At 48.7% G+C, this 15,242-nt stretch overlaps 1 protein-coding gene across 1 annotated transcript in view; it reads right to left on the bottom strand.

Annotated features, from left to right (window-relative positions):
- Positions 1–1,046: 1,046 nt before the first annotated feature.
- BARX2 (BARX homeobox 2) overlaps positions 1,047–15,242 on the bottom strand; it is a 77,890-nt gene continuing 63,694 nt past the window's right edge. Inside the window, exons 3-4 of the mRNA XM_062198463.1 lie at positions 12,200–12,284; positions 1,047–1,313 (exon numbers count right to left, since the gene is read on the bottom strand). Of these exons, the coding sequence (XP_062054447.1) occupies positions 1,047–1,313; positions 12,200–12,284 (352 nt within the window). The remainder of the gene's footprint in view (positions 1,314–12,199; positions 12,285–15,242) is intronic.

Here is a 15,242-nt window from a genome sequence, read left to right as displayed (position 1 = left end):
ATAAAGAAATAATAAATGATTATCAGTGAGGGAGGAGGGTGGATAGGGTGGTGGCAAGGCATCTTTTTATGTAGTCTTGAGGCTTGGAGACTTTACATCTTCACAAAAGTAGAAGTTTCTGAAGCCAAAGGCCCAAAACGTAAAGATGCTGCTGGTGGAGCTGCTCGGGGGCAGACTATGGGGAGCACCCCAGGGTCCCCATCTGGACGTGAATGCCTGGGCCTGTTTCACAGATGGGAAAGTGAAGGCCCAGGAATCCTCCCAGCTCTGTGAGTCTCTGCACAGGGCTGCACTCAGCCAGGGTTAGATACACTCCCTGGAAGAAACAAACACTCGGTCCTTTTGAAAGATTTATTTTTAATTAAAAAATAAAAGTTATCTTAACATATCTGCATTGCAGCTCAGGGATGGCAACTGTGTGGATGAAGCAAGAACATCTTAGAATGGGTACAAAGGCACACGTGTCTTCAAACAAACCAACGTGATTCAGAAACATGGCTAACAGCTCCGAATTCCCTGCTCCCAACTCTTTCTGGCCCACTCACCCCAACCCTCCCACCCCCAAAACACAGGAAAAAAACAACAACCAAATCGTTACATTCTCTTTTAAAACTACAGAAGTAAGTGCTGAGTCAGCAAGGAGCCTGGGCCACTGCCCAAGGGCTCACAACCCTCTCTGCCTTGATGGCTGCCCAGGGGCCAGCAGGAGGAAGACAGCTGCTGTCCCTGCGTGCCAGGAGGGGCTTCCCGGGCCCACAGCAGTCGCCCCTGGCCAGGGCAGGCAGCGCAAGGTGCTGTCCCCCTTGATCGAGGGCGTTGTGGCCAAGGCTGCCTTTCAGGAAGAGAGTGGCCCAAGGCCAGTGAGTCTCCTTCAAACGCTTCACTGACGACACCAGAGGACTTCGAGAGGGAGGGAGGCGGGGAGAAAGGTGCACCTGTTCCTTCCCAGCTCCCCAGGCCGCTGGAAGCTTTTCTCTCCCTGTTCTCCCTGCCTTCTCGCCTTTCCCTTCTTCCCTGTCTCCCCCTGCCCCCTAAAGACTTTTCTTTTAGCTTAACGGTGGGGGTTCCGAAGAGACTACTGGCACCTCCTGGGGCTGGCCTGGCCGCTCTGCCACCTCCAAGGGGACACTGCAGGCTTCGGGTTCCCGCACCTCACAGGGCTCCTCCTGTGCCCGCGAGGGCTCCACAGGCTCCTGGCTCTGGGCCTGGCTGTTTAGCTTCTCCTCAGCCTCAATTTCTTCCGACGTGGGGATGGAGTTCTTCTTGGGACGACCTTTAGGTTTTGTGGGGGCTTCCTGTCCACCTTTAAGAACCTGAGTGAGAAAAACAACCGTTATTAAACCTGAGAAGTAACTCCTCCCCCCACCATGCTCACGAAAGCATCTAAAGGATCAATTCCCGAAGAGTCACAGGTTTTGGCAAAATATTTGGTGGGATTTAAAAATGTTTGTGGAAAATTATTAAAAGGTAAGTTTAGTTTAGTGCAAGAAATTTGGAATCCATTGCATACAAAGGAGTCTTCAAAAACTTCATGGAAATGCATATTATGAAAAAACTATGCATGAATTTCAAAAACATTTTTACAGCAAAATGAACATCTTTCAATTCAATTTTCCATGAGCTTTTTGAAGTCCTCTCATATTCACAAACCATCACCTCTGGTCTACAAAGATGGCTTCATTTTTTAAATGTTCAGTGAACTTTTAGTCAATATCGTATTTGGCATTTAATAAAAATATCATAAACATAAAAAATGAATTTCAATAATAAATAAAAAAGGAAACGTTAATGCAATCAATATTGAGTTGACAAACTCAAAGGGCAACAGCAGTTGTAGCAAGCAGGAAAATGAACACACACTGTAGAGTGAAAACTGTAATTGGTTCAACCTTTACAAGAAAACCTGAGAATACAAACCAAAAGCCTTAGAAGTGTGCATACCCTTTTTGTCACAGAAAATTTCTTAGCTAAATTCAAAGTGTCTTTCAAGACCGAGACAAAGATTGATCTGTAAAAATATTCAGTACGGGCGCTGGCGTTGTGGTGCAGCAGGTTAAGTGGATTAAGAGCTGGCTAAGTCCCAGCTACTCTGTTTCCTATCCAGCTTCCTGCTAAGGTACCTGGGAAGGCCTCAGAAGACGGCCCATGTCCTCGGGCCCCTGCTACCCCTATCGGAGGCCTGGATGGAGTTCCTGGTTCCTGGTTTCCGCCTGGCCCGCACCTGGTTGTTGCAGTCAGTTGGGGGGTGAACCAGTGGATGAAAGGTTTTATCTCGATGTGTGTGTGTGTGTGCGTGCGCGTGCATGTATCTCTGTCTCTCCTTCTCTGTCATCTTTTCAAACAAATAAATCTTTAAGAAATATTCATTAAAACATTGAATATAACAGCAAAAATTGGGGAGGGAAATGGTCCAAAGTTTCTTTTTTTTTTTTTTAAAGATTTTATTTATTTATTTGATGGGTAGAATTCCAGACAGTGAGAGAGAGAGACAGAGAGAAAGGTCTTCCTTCCACTGGTTCACTCCCTAAATGGCCGCCACAGCCAGAGCTGCGCCAATCTGAAGCCAGGAGTCAGGTGCCTCCTCCTGGTCCCCCATGTGGGTGCAGGGCCCAAGCACTCGGGCCATCCTCCACTGCCTTCCTGGGCCACAGCAGAGAGCTGGACTGGAAGAGGAGCAACCGGGACTAGAACTGGCGCCCATATGGGATGCCGGCACTGCAGGCGGAGGATTAACCTAGTGCGCCGCAGCGCCAGCCCCCAAAGTTTCAGCTGTGCAATGCAGTAGGTAATTATGGTATATCCCAAAGAGAGAAGGCTTGATGGCCATGGCAATTATTATATAGGAGAATGTTTAGTGACATGGCAAGTGCTATGCATATATTTTTGTGAAAAACAGGTTATTAAAAGGCATAATGGGAGCCGGCGCTGTGGCATAGAGGGTAAAGCTGCCGCTTGCAGTGCTAGCATGCCATATGAGCGCCAGTTCGAGTCCTGGCTGCTCCACTTCCAATCCAGGTCTCTGCTATGGCCTGGGAAAAGCAGTAGAAGATGGCCCAAGTCCTTGGGCCCCTGCACTCCCATGGGAAACTTGGAGGAAGCTCCTGGCTCCTGGCTTTGGATTGGTGCAGCTCTGGCCATTGCCACCAAGTGGGGAGTGAACCAGCAGATGGAAGACTTCTCTCTCTCTCTCTCTCTCTCTCTCTCTCTCTCTCTCTCTCTTTCTCTCCCTCCCTCCATCCCTCCCTGCCTCTCCTTCTCTCTCTGTGTAACTCTTTCAAATAAGTAAATAAATCTTTAAAAAACTAAAAAAGGCATAATGTAATTAGGAACTGAAGCAATCTTATATACTGACTCATTTGTAGTATCAAGATCATAGATGTTTTAAAGTCTGTTTCTAAGTTTTATTCTATATTTTCTAAGTTTTCAACAATTATCATGTGTGTATATATATATTTCTGTCATCAGTAAAAAGTTGCCATAAAACCAGTCTTGTACTGCTCAAAGAAGCAATAACTTTTCTATCTTTGAAGGTAGCAAAACTAAGGTCAATTTCAACTTTGCCACTATCAGCTTTGTTTTGGGAAAGTCCTGTGAACACACTGAGACTCAGTTTCCCAATCTGAAAAATGGGGATGGTACTAACTTATCTCACAGGTGGAGGAGAGAGTGACCAACAGATGATGTGTATATAAGGGCTGGAACTTTCCTGACAGATTTACTCTGCTCAGGACGTCTCTCCACCCGGCTGACTGGTCCTGGAAGCTGTCCCCCACCCCTAGTCTTAATCAAATGCCCTCTGCATATGCCGTCCTCAGAGCTGTCACTGCATGTGCATTTACCTGCCCCTCCCACTCAGTCCCTGCACACACAGGCATTTGACAACTTTTGCTAAATGAACAAACCTTTCCATGGAGTTGCAGACACCAGGTGGTCTTGGGTGACCTCAAAGGACTTGCACTTTTACTATCCCAATTTGTGACCTGCACAAGAATCCCGGGAGCTAGGCAGGGGGATAACTTTTTAAATATTTATATTTTGCTCTGGAGTGCCATACACACTGTTCCACTGGCTCTGAACACTGGCCCGGTGCAGCTGTCGGTTTTTCTAGGCAGCTGGTGAGAGGGGCTTTGGGAGGCCTTGTATTAGCACAGGTAATTAGGGTGGCAGGTGTTTCTGCTGCTCACGCACCTGACTTAATACTGTCTTCTCCATCTGCACATAAGCTCCGGGAAGGCAGATCCTGCATCTCTCCTTTCTCCTGTGCTGCAAGCACGTAACTCCCAACTAACTTTCTGTGCATCCACCGGATACTGACCAACGGCCTATTCTTCCTTCCAGGGCAGCAGCAGACATGCAGGTGATGAATTTTAAGAATGAATGTACTAACTAATCAAAACACAAGTTCTAGGCTGGCGCTGCAGCATATCTTGCAATGCCAGCATCCCATATGAGCACTGGTTCAAGTCCTGCCTGCTCCACTTCTGATCCAGCTCCCTGCACCTGGTAAAGCAGCAGAAGATGGCCCAGGTGCTTGGGTTCCTGCCACTCATGTGGGAGACCCAGATGGAGCTGCAGGCTCCTGACCATTGCAACCATTTGGGCAGTGAACCAGCAGGTGGATGATCTTTCTCTCTCTCTCTCTGTCTCACCTTTTCTCTCTGTAACTTTGCCTTTCAAATAAACAAAAAATGAGTGTTTTTCAAACAGGTTGATCGTAAAAAGTCCTTTTTAAAAACTGCTTTGAGATATCCACGTAGCACCCAGTTCATCGATGTAAGATGCACGAGCTAAAGATTTTTAGCATGGTTGCAGAGCTGGGCAACTGTCACCACAATGCAATTTTAAAGCATTCTCATGGCCTCCAAAAGAAAGCCCATACCCATTAGCAGTCACTCCTCCTTTCTCTCCAACCTCTTCTTCCCCCAACCTCTGATCAGCCGTCTCTCTGGTCGTTTCACACAAACAGAACCACAGGACTCATGGACTTCGGTGATGGGCTTCTTTCACTCAGAATAATGTTCTTGTGACTTACGCATGTTGTGGCACATATCAGTCAATACTACGCCAGTCTATGCAGACACCGCACTGTACCGACTCTCACCCCTGTTGATGGCTGCTTGGGTCACTTCTACCTGTTGGCAGCTGTGAAAAATGCTGCTGTGAACACGGGTGCACAAATGTCTGTGCAAGGCCCTCCTTTCAAGCCTTCTGGGTACAGACCCAGAAATGGGGTTGTGGATCACACGGTGACCCGAACATGTTGAGGACTCAGCTTTATGATTTGCACTCTGACAGTATGTGCGGGTTCCAGTTCTCCACATCCTTGCCAGCGCCGGTTATTACGCCTTTTTGACTGTAGTCATCACCGCTGGCGTGAAGTGGCACCTCACCGTGCTGCTGGTTTGCATTCCCCTGGTGCTAAATGGAGTTTGACCTCTTTCCACATGTTGCCTAGACAGGTGTATATCTACTTTGGAGCAAGGTCTATTCATATACCTTGCCCATTTTTAAATGTGGTTGTCTTTCTGAGTATCTCTTATCCAAAACACTTGGGACCAGAAGTGTGTTTTTTTTTTTTTGGAATATTTACATATATGAATAATGAGATACTTGGGGGATGGGACTCAAATCTAAACATGAAATTCATTTACATTTTGTATACACGTTATACACACAGTCTGAAAGGTATTTTATGGAGTCTTTTTAGTGTACCTGTCATCTGACAGTGACTTGTCACATGAGCTCAGGGGTACAATGTTCCACTTGTGATGTTAGGTTAATGCTCAAAAACATTGAGGACTTTGGATCATTTCAGAGTTCAGATTTCTGGATTAGGGATATACCACCTGTATTTAGTTGAAGGGTTCTTTAAATATTGTGATATGTGCCCCTTACCAGATAAAAGATTTGTACAAATTTTCTTGCATTCTGTGCATCGTCTTTATACTTTTCCTTATGATGTCCTTCACAGAGCAAAACTGTCTCATTTTGATGAAGTCCAGCTTGTTTTTCCTTTTGATGCTTGTGCTTTGGGGATCACATCAAAGTATAGTTTGCCTAGTCCAGTGTCACGAATATTTACTCTTGTATTTTCTTCTAAGAGTTTTATAATTATAGCTCTTCAGCGGAGGTGCAAAATTCATTTCTGTGTCTAGTATGAGGACCAGCACATACTCTCAATCAACGGCTCCTCATGGCTGTGGATGGGCTCAATCAACTTGACTTCACCCAAACAGCTAACACGGACGTGAAGGGGGCTTTACCAAGGCACAGGCGCTGACAGAAGCACCTCTGGGGAGACAACGTCTCCCTCCTCTTCCAGTCAGTTTCTGACTGTGACTGCCGTGAGATCGGGCTGTAGGGGGCCGAGATGGAACCCCCACGTTGAAAGCAGCCCCTCTCCGAATGAAAGAGGTTGCACAAAACAAGCTGTCCCGTGCAGTAATCAAGTCAGAAAAGGGCAGGCCTGGGGAAGCCACCTAATTGGCAAAAGCAAGACCAGCCCAGCAAGTACAGAACACCACCCACATGGCCTGGATAGACCCCACCTGGCTGTTTTCCCAAGATACCACAAAAAAAAAAAAATCAGACCATTTTCTAAATGGAATAAAACATTCCAGTGCAAGCAATAATTAGGAGGTAACGACCCTCTTGGCTGCTTTCCCCATGGACCTCTGGCTCCCTGCCTTCCAGCACACCTGAGACATGCAATAATTATCTCAAAACCACCCTATACCAGAGCTTCTCATTAACATGCTTTCTTTCCTCCTCCCAGGAGCCTTTTCCTCTCATGTCCCCAGAGCCCATTAGGTGCCCTTGGGTCTAGAGAGGCCAGGCGACTCATGTCTGCAAGGCTACACAACACTCTGCTTTCCGGAAAAACACCAAGCACCCGTCTGCTTTTATTAACCATGCCAGCAGGCGTTCAAGTGTCCTGTTGCTGCACATGTCAAGATGGAGCCTCCTGCTTCCTTCCCGAGGTGCTGAGGTGGGGAACCAGCTCCCAGTGTCAGTGCAGAGGAAGCTTCTCCCTCCCTTCCTGTGCAGACAGGAAACTGAGCCAACAGGAAGGCTCTACCAGGGTCAAAGAGCAAACCAAAGGGCAGAGCAGAGATGTGAACAAAACTCCTGGCCCTTCCCCTCTAACACCCTCGCCAGTGTTTCAAGCTGGATAATGCATGAGCGGGGTCTCCCAAATGCCACCATTCTCTCTGTGTCTGTTGTCTGCAATCACCCAACTTCCCAGGAGGCGCACGAGCTGGGGTGCTCCCCACTCCCACCATCTGTAGCTTTAGAGACCAGTGAGGGCCAGGTAACCGCAGACCGTGGCCATGAAGCCCAGGTAGAAGCTGGGCTTCTCCAGCATGAACCTCCTCCCAGCACCACATCACTCACCCCAGCCAAAGGGCTCGATCTGATGTGGGATGCTCTACTACACCCCACGAAGGGCCCCAAAGGCCCAGGCCCTGATGGGGAGACAGCTGGAGAGTGGGGAAGACAAAAGACAGACATCCAGGACTGCTGACTCCCAGAAACCCGCAGAATTTATTTTGGGTTTACTTATCCCAGTCTCCAAACTCTGGATCCTCTAAAGGCACAGAATAATAATAATGGAAGGGTAACAATAATAATAATAATAACCGTCATAGCGGCTAACATCTCGTGGCCATGTCCAGTGCGGCAGTCACTGTGTTTCACAGAGATCCAGTCTGTTAATGCTCCACCCTGTAAGGTACAAGTGGGGCGCTTTACTGAAGTAACCTGTCCAAGAGTACCTAGATGGTAAGTAGTAACCATTTCATGAATACTGTCTACCTGGCGACTGTCAGTGTGAAAGATACTGAGGGTGCATGGCTGCGTGGCCCACACAGATTCCGTGGCTGGGATGGGAAGGGTCTTCTCATGAAAGAGCTGTGTTGTAGAGCTGAGAAGAACCACAGGGTGAGGAGGCTCTGCAGCCTGTTGTAAAAACACCGTGGATCCTCCCGGATCTGACGCCAACAGCAATGGACCAGAGGCTGGGTGCCCCATCTCATGTGCGAGGTCTAATTTACCCAACCCGCTATAGGTTACAAATGCTGACTGGTCAAAACTCGTCCGAGATGCTATCTTGGTTCTTGCAGTGCTGTCTTGGCAGCTCTGGGAATAAGTCTTGAGAATCAAGTGCTAATCTTTTTCCAGTTCCAATTAGGTTACTAGCCTTGAGACATCTTTATTGCCCAATTATCTTTTTCTTTTCCTCCGCAGTACCTGAAGAGATAGCTTGAAAGAGTTTTTACCAGGAAAACAAATGAAGCAATCAGGAGAGCAACAATGTCCTGCTGTTCTGAGGGAATCAGAATTCAGACTTGCAGCTGAACGCAACCCCCCCGTGAAGGCTTGGTTCCGCCCATTTGGAAGCACGTAAGAGCCCCCAAGGGCTCCTGGACCCTCCCTGTGCCTGCAATACCCTCCCCCACGTTGCCTGGGCTCATCTCATCTGAGACATTTCAACCACTCTACAAGACATCTCCTCCCCCAGGCCGTCTTCTCTGTATTGACCCTGAACCCTGCAAATCCTTCCGCTACTGCCCTGTGTAGAATTACAGGCTTTCAGGTCTGTCTCCTTTACGTGAGCGCCTTTCCAAAGCCCTTTTCTTTAATGGACAGGTTCCTACCTTGCCTCTGCGTCTCCAGTGCTTAATGAAGCTAAGTGGTCCCTGACTTATGGCTAACATGAACTGAATGCTTGGCACGGATGCTCCACAAAGGGACCTGAGTTCAGCTGGCCTGCAGATCCTCCTCTGAGGTCCAATCTGCTGGGTTACTTCCATTTTGCTTTGCATAGCATTGATAACCATCAATAACCAGCCCACAGCTGTGCCAGGAGCACAGGGGCTGGTGAAAAACAAGTGATGTCAGAGGCAGAGGCGCACGCGTCCTCCTACGGGTCCTGGGCGGTTCTGGCAGAGACGGCAGGCTGTCAGTTCCTTGCTCGTCTGACTCATGAGGAGATTGCTGATAACCGATTTGAACAATGCCTCTGCTGCTCGGGAGACATTGATTTTGATGATGATGATTGATGAGGAAGGAGGTGGGTGGTGGAACTTGCACAGAAAGCAGTGAATGGACTTGCCCAAAAGCAGCCAGGGAGGGGCAGGCCTGGGAATACGGCCCGGGCTGCTCCCTCCCCAGTCTGGTTCTTTCTGAAACCAATCCCCTGGAAGCTTCATGTGTGCTGTAGTGTTGAAGAGTCTCAGGATGTTAACCGAACTCCATTCTTCCTTCAGTTTCAATTTCTCCCTCCAACCTCCCTCACCATCTCTCCTCGGAATCCTTGCAGGTTATAAATCTGCAACAGTGGCTAGACCTCACTTGGGTGCCTGCATCCCACAGTGGAGTGCTTGGATCTGAGTCCCAGCTCCACTTCCCGTTCCGGCTTCCTGGGATGCACAGCCCAGGAGGTAGTAAGTGATGGCCCAAGTCCCAACATGGGAGACCCAGATTGAGCTCCTGGCTCCTGGTTTTGGCTTGGCCCAGTCCTGGCTGTTGTGAGCATTTGGGGAGTGACCCAGCAGTTGGGAGACCTCTTCCTGTTTGTCTCTCTCTTTTCTGTTCAAATAGATGAATAACAGAAGTTTTTTAAATATGCAATAAACACCCAGCACTTAGTTATAATATGGCCAATTCTGCTCTCCAAGACTTGTTTCTCCAACTAGCTCATAAATTCCCCGGAGGCAGGGGTTATAGTTCACAGATCCTTTATCCCTAATCTGAATTACTTGGGACCAGAAGTGTTTCAGATGTCTGATTTTTTCAAGCTTTGGAATATTTACATACACTCGTATATAGTGATATATCACGGTGACACTCAAGTCTGAACATGAAATCTATTTGCGTTTCTTATAGTCATCATCTGAAGGTAATTTTATAGACTACTTTCTGTGCACTTGCATTTTGACTGTGCTCCGTCCCATTAAAGTCTTGTAGTGTCCTGACAGCACTCAGGAAGCTTCAGATGTGGGAGTATTTCAGATTTTGGATTTTCGGGTTGGAGCTGCTCAACCTGTATTTCATTACTTCCTATGGAACCTAGGACAAGGCACGGTCCAAAGAAACAGGTGTGCTAGATGCACGTTTGTTTATCCACTCAATGTGTGTGTGTGTATGTATATGTGTGTGTGAGTATATGTATGTGAGAGTGAGTGTGTGTATGTGTGTGAATGTATGTGTGTGTGAGTGTGAGTGCGTGTGTGCATGTGTGAATGTGTGCGCGTGAGAGCATGTGTGTGAGTGTGTGAGCATGTGTGTATGTGAGTGTGTGTGTGAGCATGTGTGTATGTGTGTGCATGTGTATGAGAGCGTGTGTATGTGTGTGACTGTGCATGTGTGTGTGAGTGTGTGTGTGAGTGTGTGCTGTGTGTGCATGTGTGTGAAAGCATGTGTGAGTGTGTGTGCATGAGTGTGAGAGTGTGTGAGAGCATTATGTATGTGTGTGATTGTGCGTGTGTGCACATCAGTGTGTGTGTGTGAGCATGAGTGTGTATATATGTGACTGTGTGTGCATGTGAGTGTGTGTGAGTGTGTGTGTGTACAGGGCACTGGCATCTCCTTTATGAGCATTCGGGAGCCTCACTGCCTCCATCTAAAAACCCCTTCATCCGAGGGCCGTGATGAGTTATTCCCAGAAATTCCTCTCTGGGAATCTGTTCCTTGTTGATTTTTTTCTAGCTTCTTCCATTAATATGAATTTGTAGTTTAGTGATTGTTCTCACTGTTAGCAGAAAATAGCAAGAAAGAGCAGGAACTAAAGGTGTCACAAAAGAAATCACTGGGCCAAACTACAAAATTGAAAAAAATACCCATCCACCGACACTGGGGAAAGGGACCCCTCAGTTACCTGGTTATCGAAAAAAAATCATATCCCAGCTTTGAAACACCAGGAAATACAAGCAGATGCAATAGCAAACCGGAGGGTTATCAGGAAGGCGTGGTGCTCCTAGGGCTTATGGGAAGAACAAGGGCCGGTGGGTGAGGTTGGGTAAGGCTGTGAGAGGCCCCTGCCCGACAAGGGGCACCTGGTCACTGGCAATGGGGCAGGGCTTCTTCCCTGAGCACCACCACCTCTCTTCTCCAGGCTTTGCCCTTCCCCTTGTAGTTCACAAAGCTGAGCGATGAAACACTCCTCTACTTTGGGAAATTCGGTAAGACAGTGCATTTAAGAAAATAAAAGGAGAAGGGACAGTCGCTGTGGCACAGCTGGGTACGCCACTCCTTGTGATGCTGGCACGCCATACTGCAGTACCGGCTGGAGACCCAGCTACTCTGCTGCTGATCCAGTTTGCTTGTAAGGTGCCTTGCAAAGCAACAGAGGATGGCTCAAGTACTTGGTCCCCTGCCACCAGTTGGGAGACCTGGATGGAGTCCCAGGCTCCTGGCTTTGTCCTGGTTCAGCCCTGGCTGTTGGGGCCATTTGGGATAGTGATCCAAGAAATGGAAGGGTTCTTTCTGTCTCTCCCTTTCTCTTTGGCCCTCTGCAGTTCAAATTAATAATATAAATCTTAAAAAAAAGATAATGAAGTTGAGTTGAGTTCTTCAAAATGTGAGATATCTTCATTTAGTACATCAAAAAAATCAAAGATGGAAAGATTTCATTAGCTAGACACCAGAGCCATGTTATAAAAGCTGCAGTAATATGCTGGGTGCTCCAGGGGAGCCTGGGAGCTTGTTAACGTGCATGTTCCCAGCCCTGTCGCAGGCCTCTGGAGTCACCTGCTGCCCAGGTGACTGCGCTGCCCCCGAAGGCTTGGGAACCCCTGCATTCGAGGATGCACAGCCAGCAGAACAGGTGCACCCTCCGTGTTGTCAGAAACAAAGAATACTGCGCCTTCTATTCTTAGCTGTGGGTGGGTGGGTGGGGGAAGGAAGTGCTTAGCAGGGGCCAGCAGTTGGGGTTACAGCTGGCAAATGAGAAGCTTGAGGGCTTTGACTTTGGTTTCTAAAGAAAGTGAAAAAGAATCTCTCTCTGGTTAGGAATCCAGGGCAAGAGGTCAAAAGCTTATCCTACAGTTCAAACAGCCTCCCTCCCAGCCAAATCATAGCAACACTCCCAACCTCCTCCACGGCAGACGTCAAGGGGTGCTTCCTGCCTCACGGCATCCCTGCGGCGAGCCCCCTCCCCACAGGAGTACATGGTTACACTCGCTCTCCCCTTTCTCACCATTTTCTTCCATTTCATCCTGCGATTCTGATACCAAGTCTTCACCTGCAGCTGAGTGAGTCCCAGAGACTGTGCCAGGTCCAACCTATTGGATGAGACACAAGGGGGGATGAGGAAGATGGCAGACAGCAGTGGGGACTGAGTTGAGCCGACCTGCTCCCGGTAGTGGCTCCCAAAGTCTGACTCTCCTCTGTTCAGTCAATTCAAGGGGATTTTCTTTCCTTCCAAGAAACCTACGGAGAAAACGCTGGAAAGTTAAGAAGCAAAGGCCCACGCCCAAGGAGCTCTGGGGTAGTCCCAACTTGGAAACAGGAAAGACAAAGCTGCAGGGTCCTTGTATGAATACCACTCATCACCTCACAGCCACCTGAGTCCCACCTCCAGCAGGTAAGCCCCCCATGGCTCATCGTCCCTGCCCCTTTCAGAGCCTGACCATCCCCCAGAGTTCCCACATTCTCACCTCTTCTCTGATCACATCCCATGTGTTATTTCTGCCTCTCTAATGTAACAGCAACAGCAGCTTATGTCTTAAGCTTTGTTTACGGCCATGAAAATGTTTCTCACATTGCTAAATCCAGAACCAGGGCTCAAAACTACTTTTTGATGGATCGATTCATTCCTTAGAGCTGCCCTCAACTGTTTCAAGAATTCAAATGTTCCAAATAATTAAACGCCATAAAGATTCTGAAACAAACATTAGATCCACGGCCCTCCTGCTTCCTATGCCACTGTAATAACCATTCTGAATCTCTCTCCAGCCTTCTGAAAAGTCCCCAAAGTCAAAGCCACTCCGGAGTGCAGTTGGGACTTATCCTCACAACACAGCATTCCAGGCTACTTGCTAAGCCCTGCCGTGTGCCAGCTTCTGTATTCCTTTCACAGCACTGTGAAGCAGGTGTAATTATTCTCATCTCACAGATGACCAATTGGAGGCTCAAAAGATCTCAACCACTAGGGCCAGATCCTGTCTGCTACCTGGTTCTGTAAATAAAGTTTTATTGCATCACAGACATGGTCATCTGTTTACATCTTTGTGCTTGGCTGCCAGAGACATCAGAGTTGAGTAGTTGTGAGAGACCACATGGCCCCAAAATACAGACCTACCTGGCCCTGAGCTGAAAAACTAATCTGATTCCTGGTAGAGGATCCTAGAATTAGAGATGGAGGCAGTGTTTGAATCCACTTAGCTCTGTCCAGAATAGGGGCTCAATCACTCTTACCCACAATATTTTTGTACAAGTTGGATCTTTCAAAGGGGAACACTGGGGTCCAGTGTTGTGGTGAAGCAAGTTAAGCTGCTGTCTGCAATGCCGGCATCCCATATGAGCACCGGTTTGAGTCCCAGCTGCTCCACTTCCTATCCAGCTCTCTGCTAAAGTACCTGGGAAAGCAGCAGAAGGTGGTCCAAGTGCTTGCACCCCTGCCACTGGTTTAGGAGACCTGGATGCAGATCCAGGCTCCTGGCTTCTGCCTAGCCCAGCCCTGGCTGAGAAATAAACCAGCAAATAGAAAATCACTTCTCTCTCTCTCTCTCTCTCCCTCTCTTTTCTCTTCTTCCTCTGTAACTCTGGGAGGCTACATTCCGGGGAGTAGTCAACACCCCATGAGGAGTGAATGCAATGAGAAAGGGAAGCCTGTAGCCAACCTTCCAACCCCAGTCTCATAACTTCTGGCCTAAGTGGCTAAGCAACCCAGGTCTACCTAAGACCTTCTGGAAGGATCACCTCCTTGAGCCAGTATCAGCCATGTCCCTGCATCTCCAAGGCTGCTCCAGCAAGCCGTGTGGACTTCCAACACCAGTACGTGAGGTCACACCTTGATGCAGCTTGGGCAGTGCCCAGTACTTTCTGAAGGTCCTCAGACTTCTGAGGAATGGCCACTTTGCAGATCTAAGGCCCATGGTCTCACACAGCCCACAGAACCACAAGCCTGGGCTATGGACAGTCTCAGGTGCGAGTTCTCAGTGGCAAATTTCTCTGGGGAGCTCTGACCAATAGCAAGGTCAGTGGGTGCCTGTGGGCAGGGGCTAACTGTTGGCACTGGCAGGAGCAGCCTCCCCCCTGTGCCCTCCTCCATCCAGAGTGTACAAAATAAAAACAGAGTCTTCCTTCAAGGGGCTTTGGGACCTGGCATAAACACGCATTCACTTCTATCTGGTCATCCCTGTGCCAGGGCCACTGGAAGCTGACAGTTTTATTGAAAGCAATGAACACACTGAAGCCAACAAATTCCCAGCGCCAACAGCACTTAGCTCTTTCCATTAACAAAGCATCATTTCCCAAGCAGTCATTCATTAAGGAACCAAGATCCGAGGGGGCCGTGCCACAGACTTCTGGTCTCCCAGTTCTCTGGGGGCTCTGGCAGCCCTACGGGTCCTCCCTGGGTCCTGGCTGTGCTTGCCTGAGCCCAGGTCACCTGAGGCCATCAAGTGCATTAGTCAATGGAAGGTCCACAGCTCTGCCACTGCATTAGCAAGTGGTGTTAGCTCACTTGGGAACCATGCCTCCTTGACTCACTCTGGCTACAGAAACACACTTCGCTGTCATCGGCGTTCTCTCATTACCTGCCACCGTTACAAATTCTCACTTCCCTGCGTATTCGCTTAAATGGAGTCACCTAGGAAACTGGGCAAACAAACACAGAGGAGGAGGGCGCACTCATGGCCCTGGGCACGTAGGGAGGCAGGGATGATGGGAAGAAGCGGCTTGGGGCGGCAGTTCGATGCCAGCCGCATGGCATCCTCCTCCCCAGGCGAGTGAATCAGCCCCGTGCAGGCCACCTGAGAGATGCCTGGGCAGGCAGCAGGGAGCCCCAGCAGGTTTATGAAGAAGTACCATTTCTGTAATAACAGCTTCTCTGACTTCTAAAGAACAGGCCTAAAATGGGACTGCCGCCGCTGCTGAAACCGCTTCGACACACCGCCACACAGCTCAAGAAATGACACAGCCCACTCCCCCTGGCTGCACAAGTACGTGAGGCCCCCATTACGTGTGGAGGGCATGCATCGCGACAGCCACCCACTGATGCCCCGCTCACGGGCCTG

This window comes from Lepus europaeus, chromosome 7, assembly GCF_033115175.1.
Source record: "Lepus europaeus isolate LE1 chromosome 7, mLepTim1.pri, whole genome shotgun sequence".
Classification (NCBI taxonomy): domain Eukaryota; kingdom Metazoa; phylum Chordata; class Mammalia; order Lagomorpha; family Leporidae; genus Lepus; species Lepus europaeus.
This window is presented reverse-complemented; position numbering and strand designations above follow the sequence as displayed.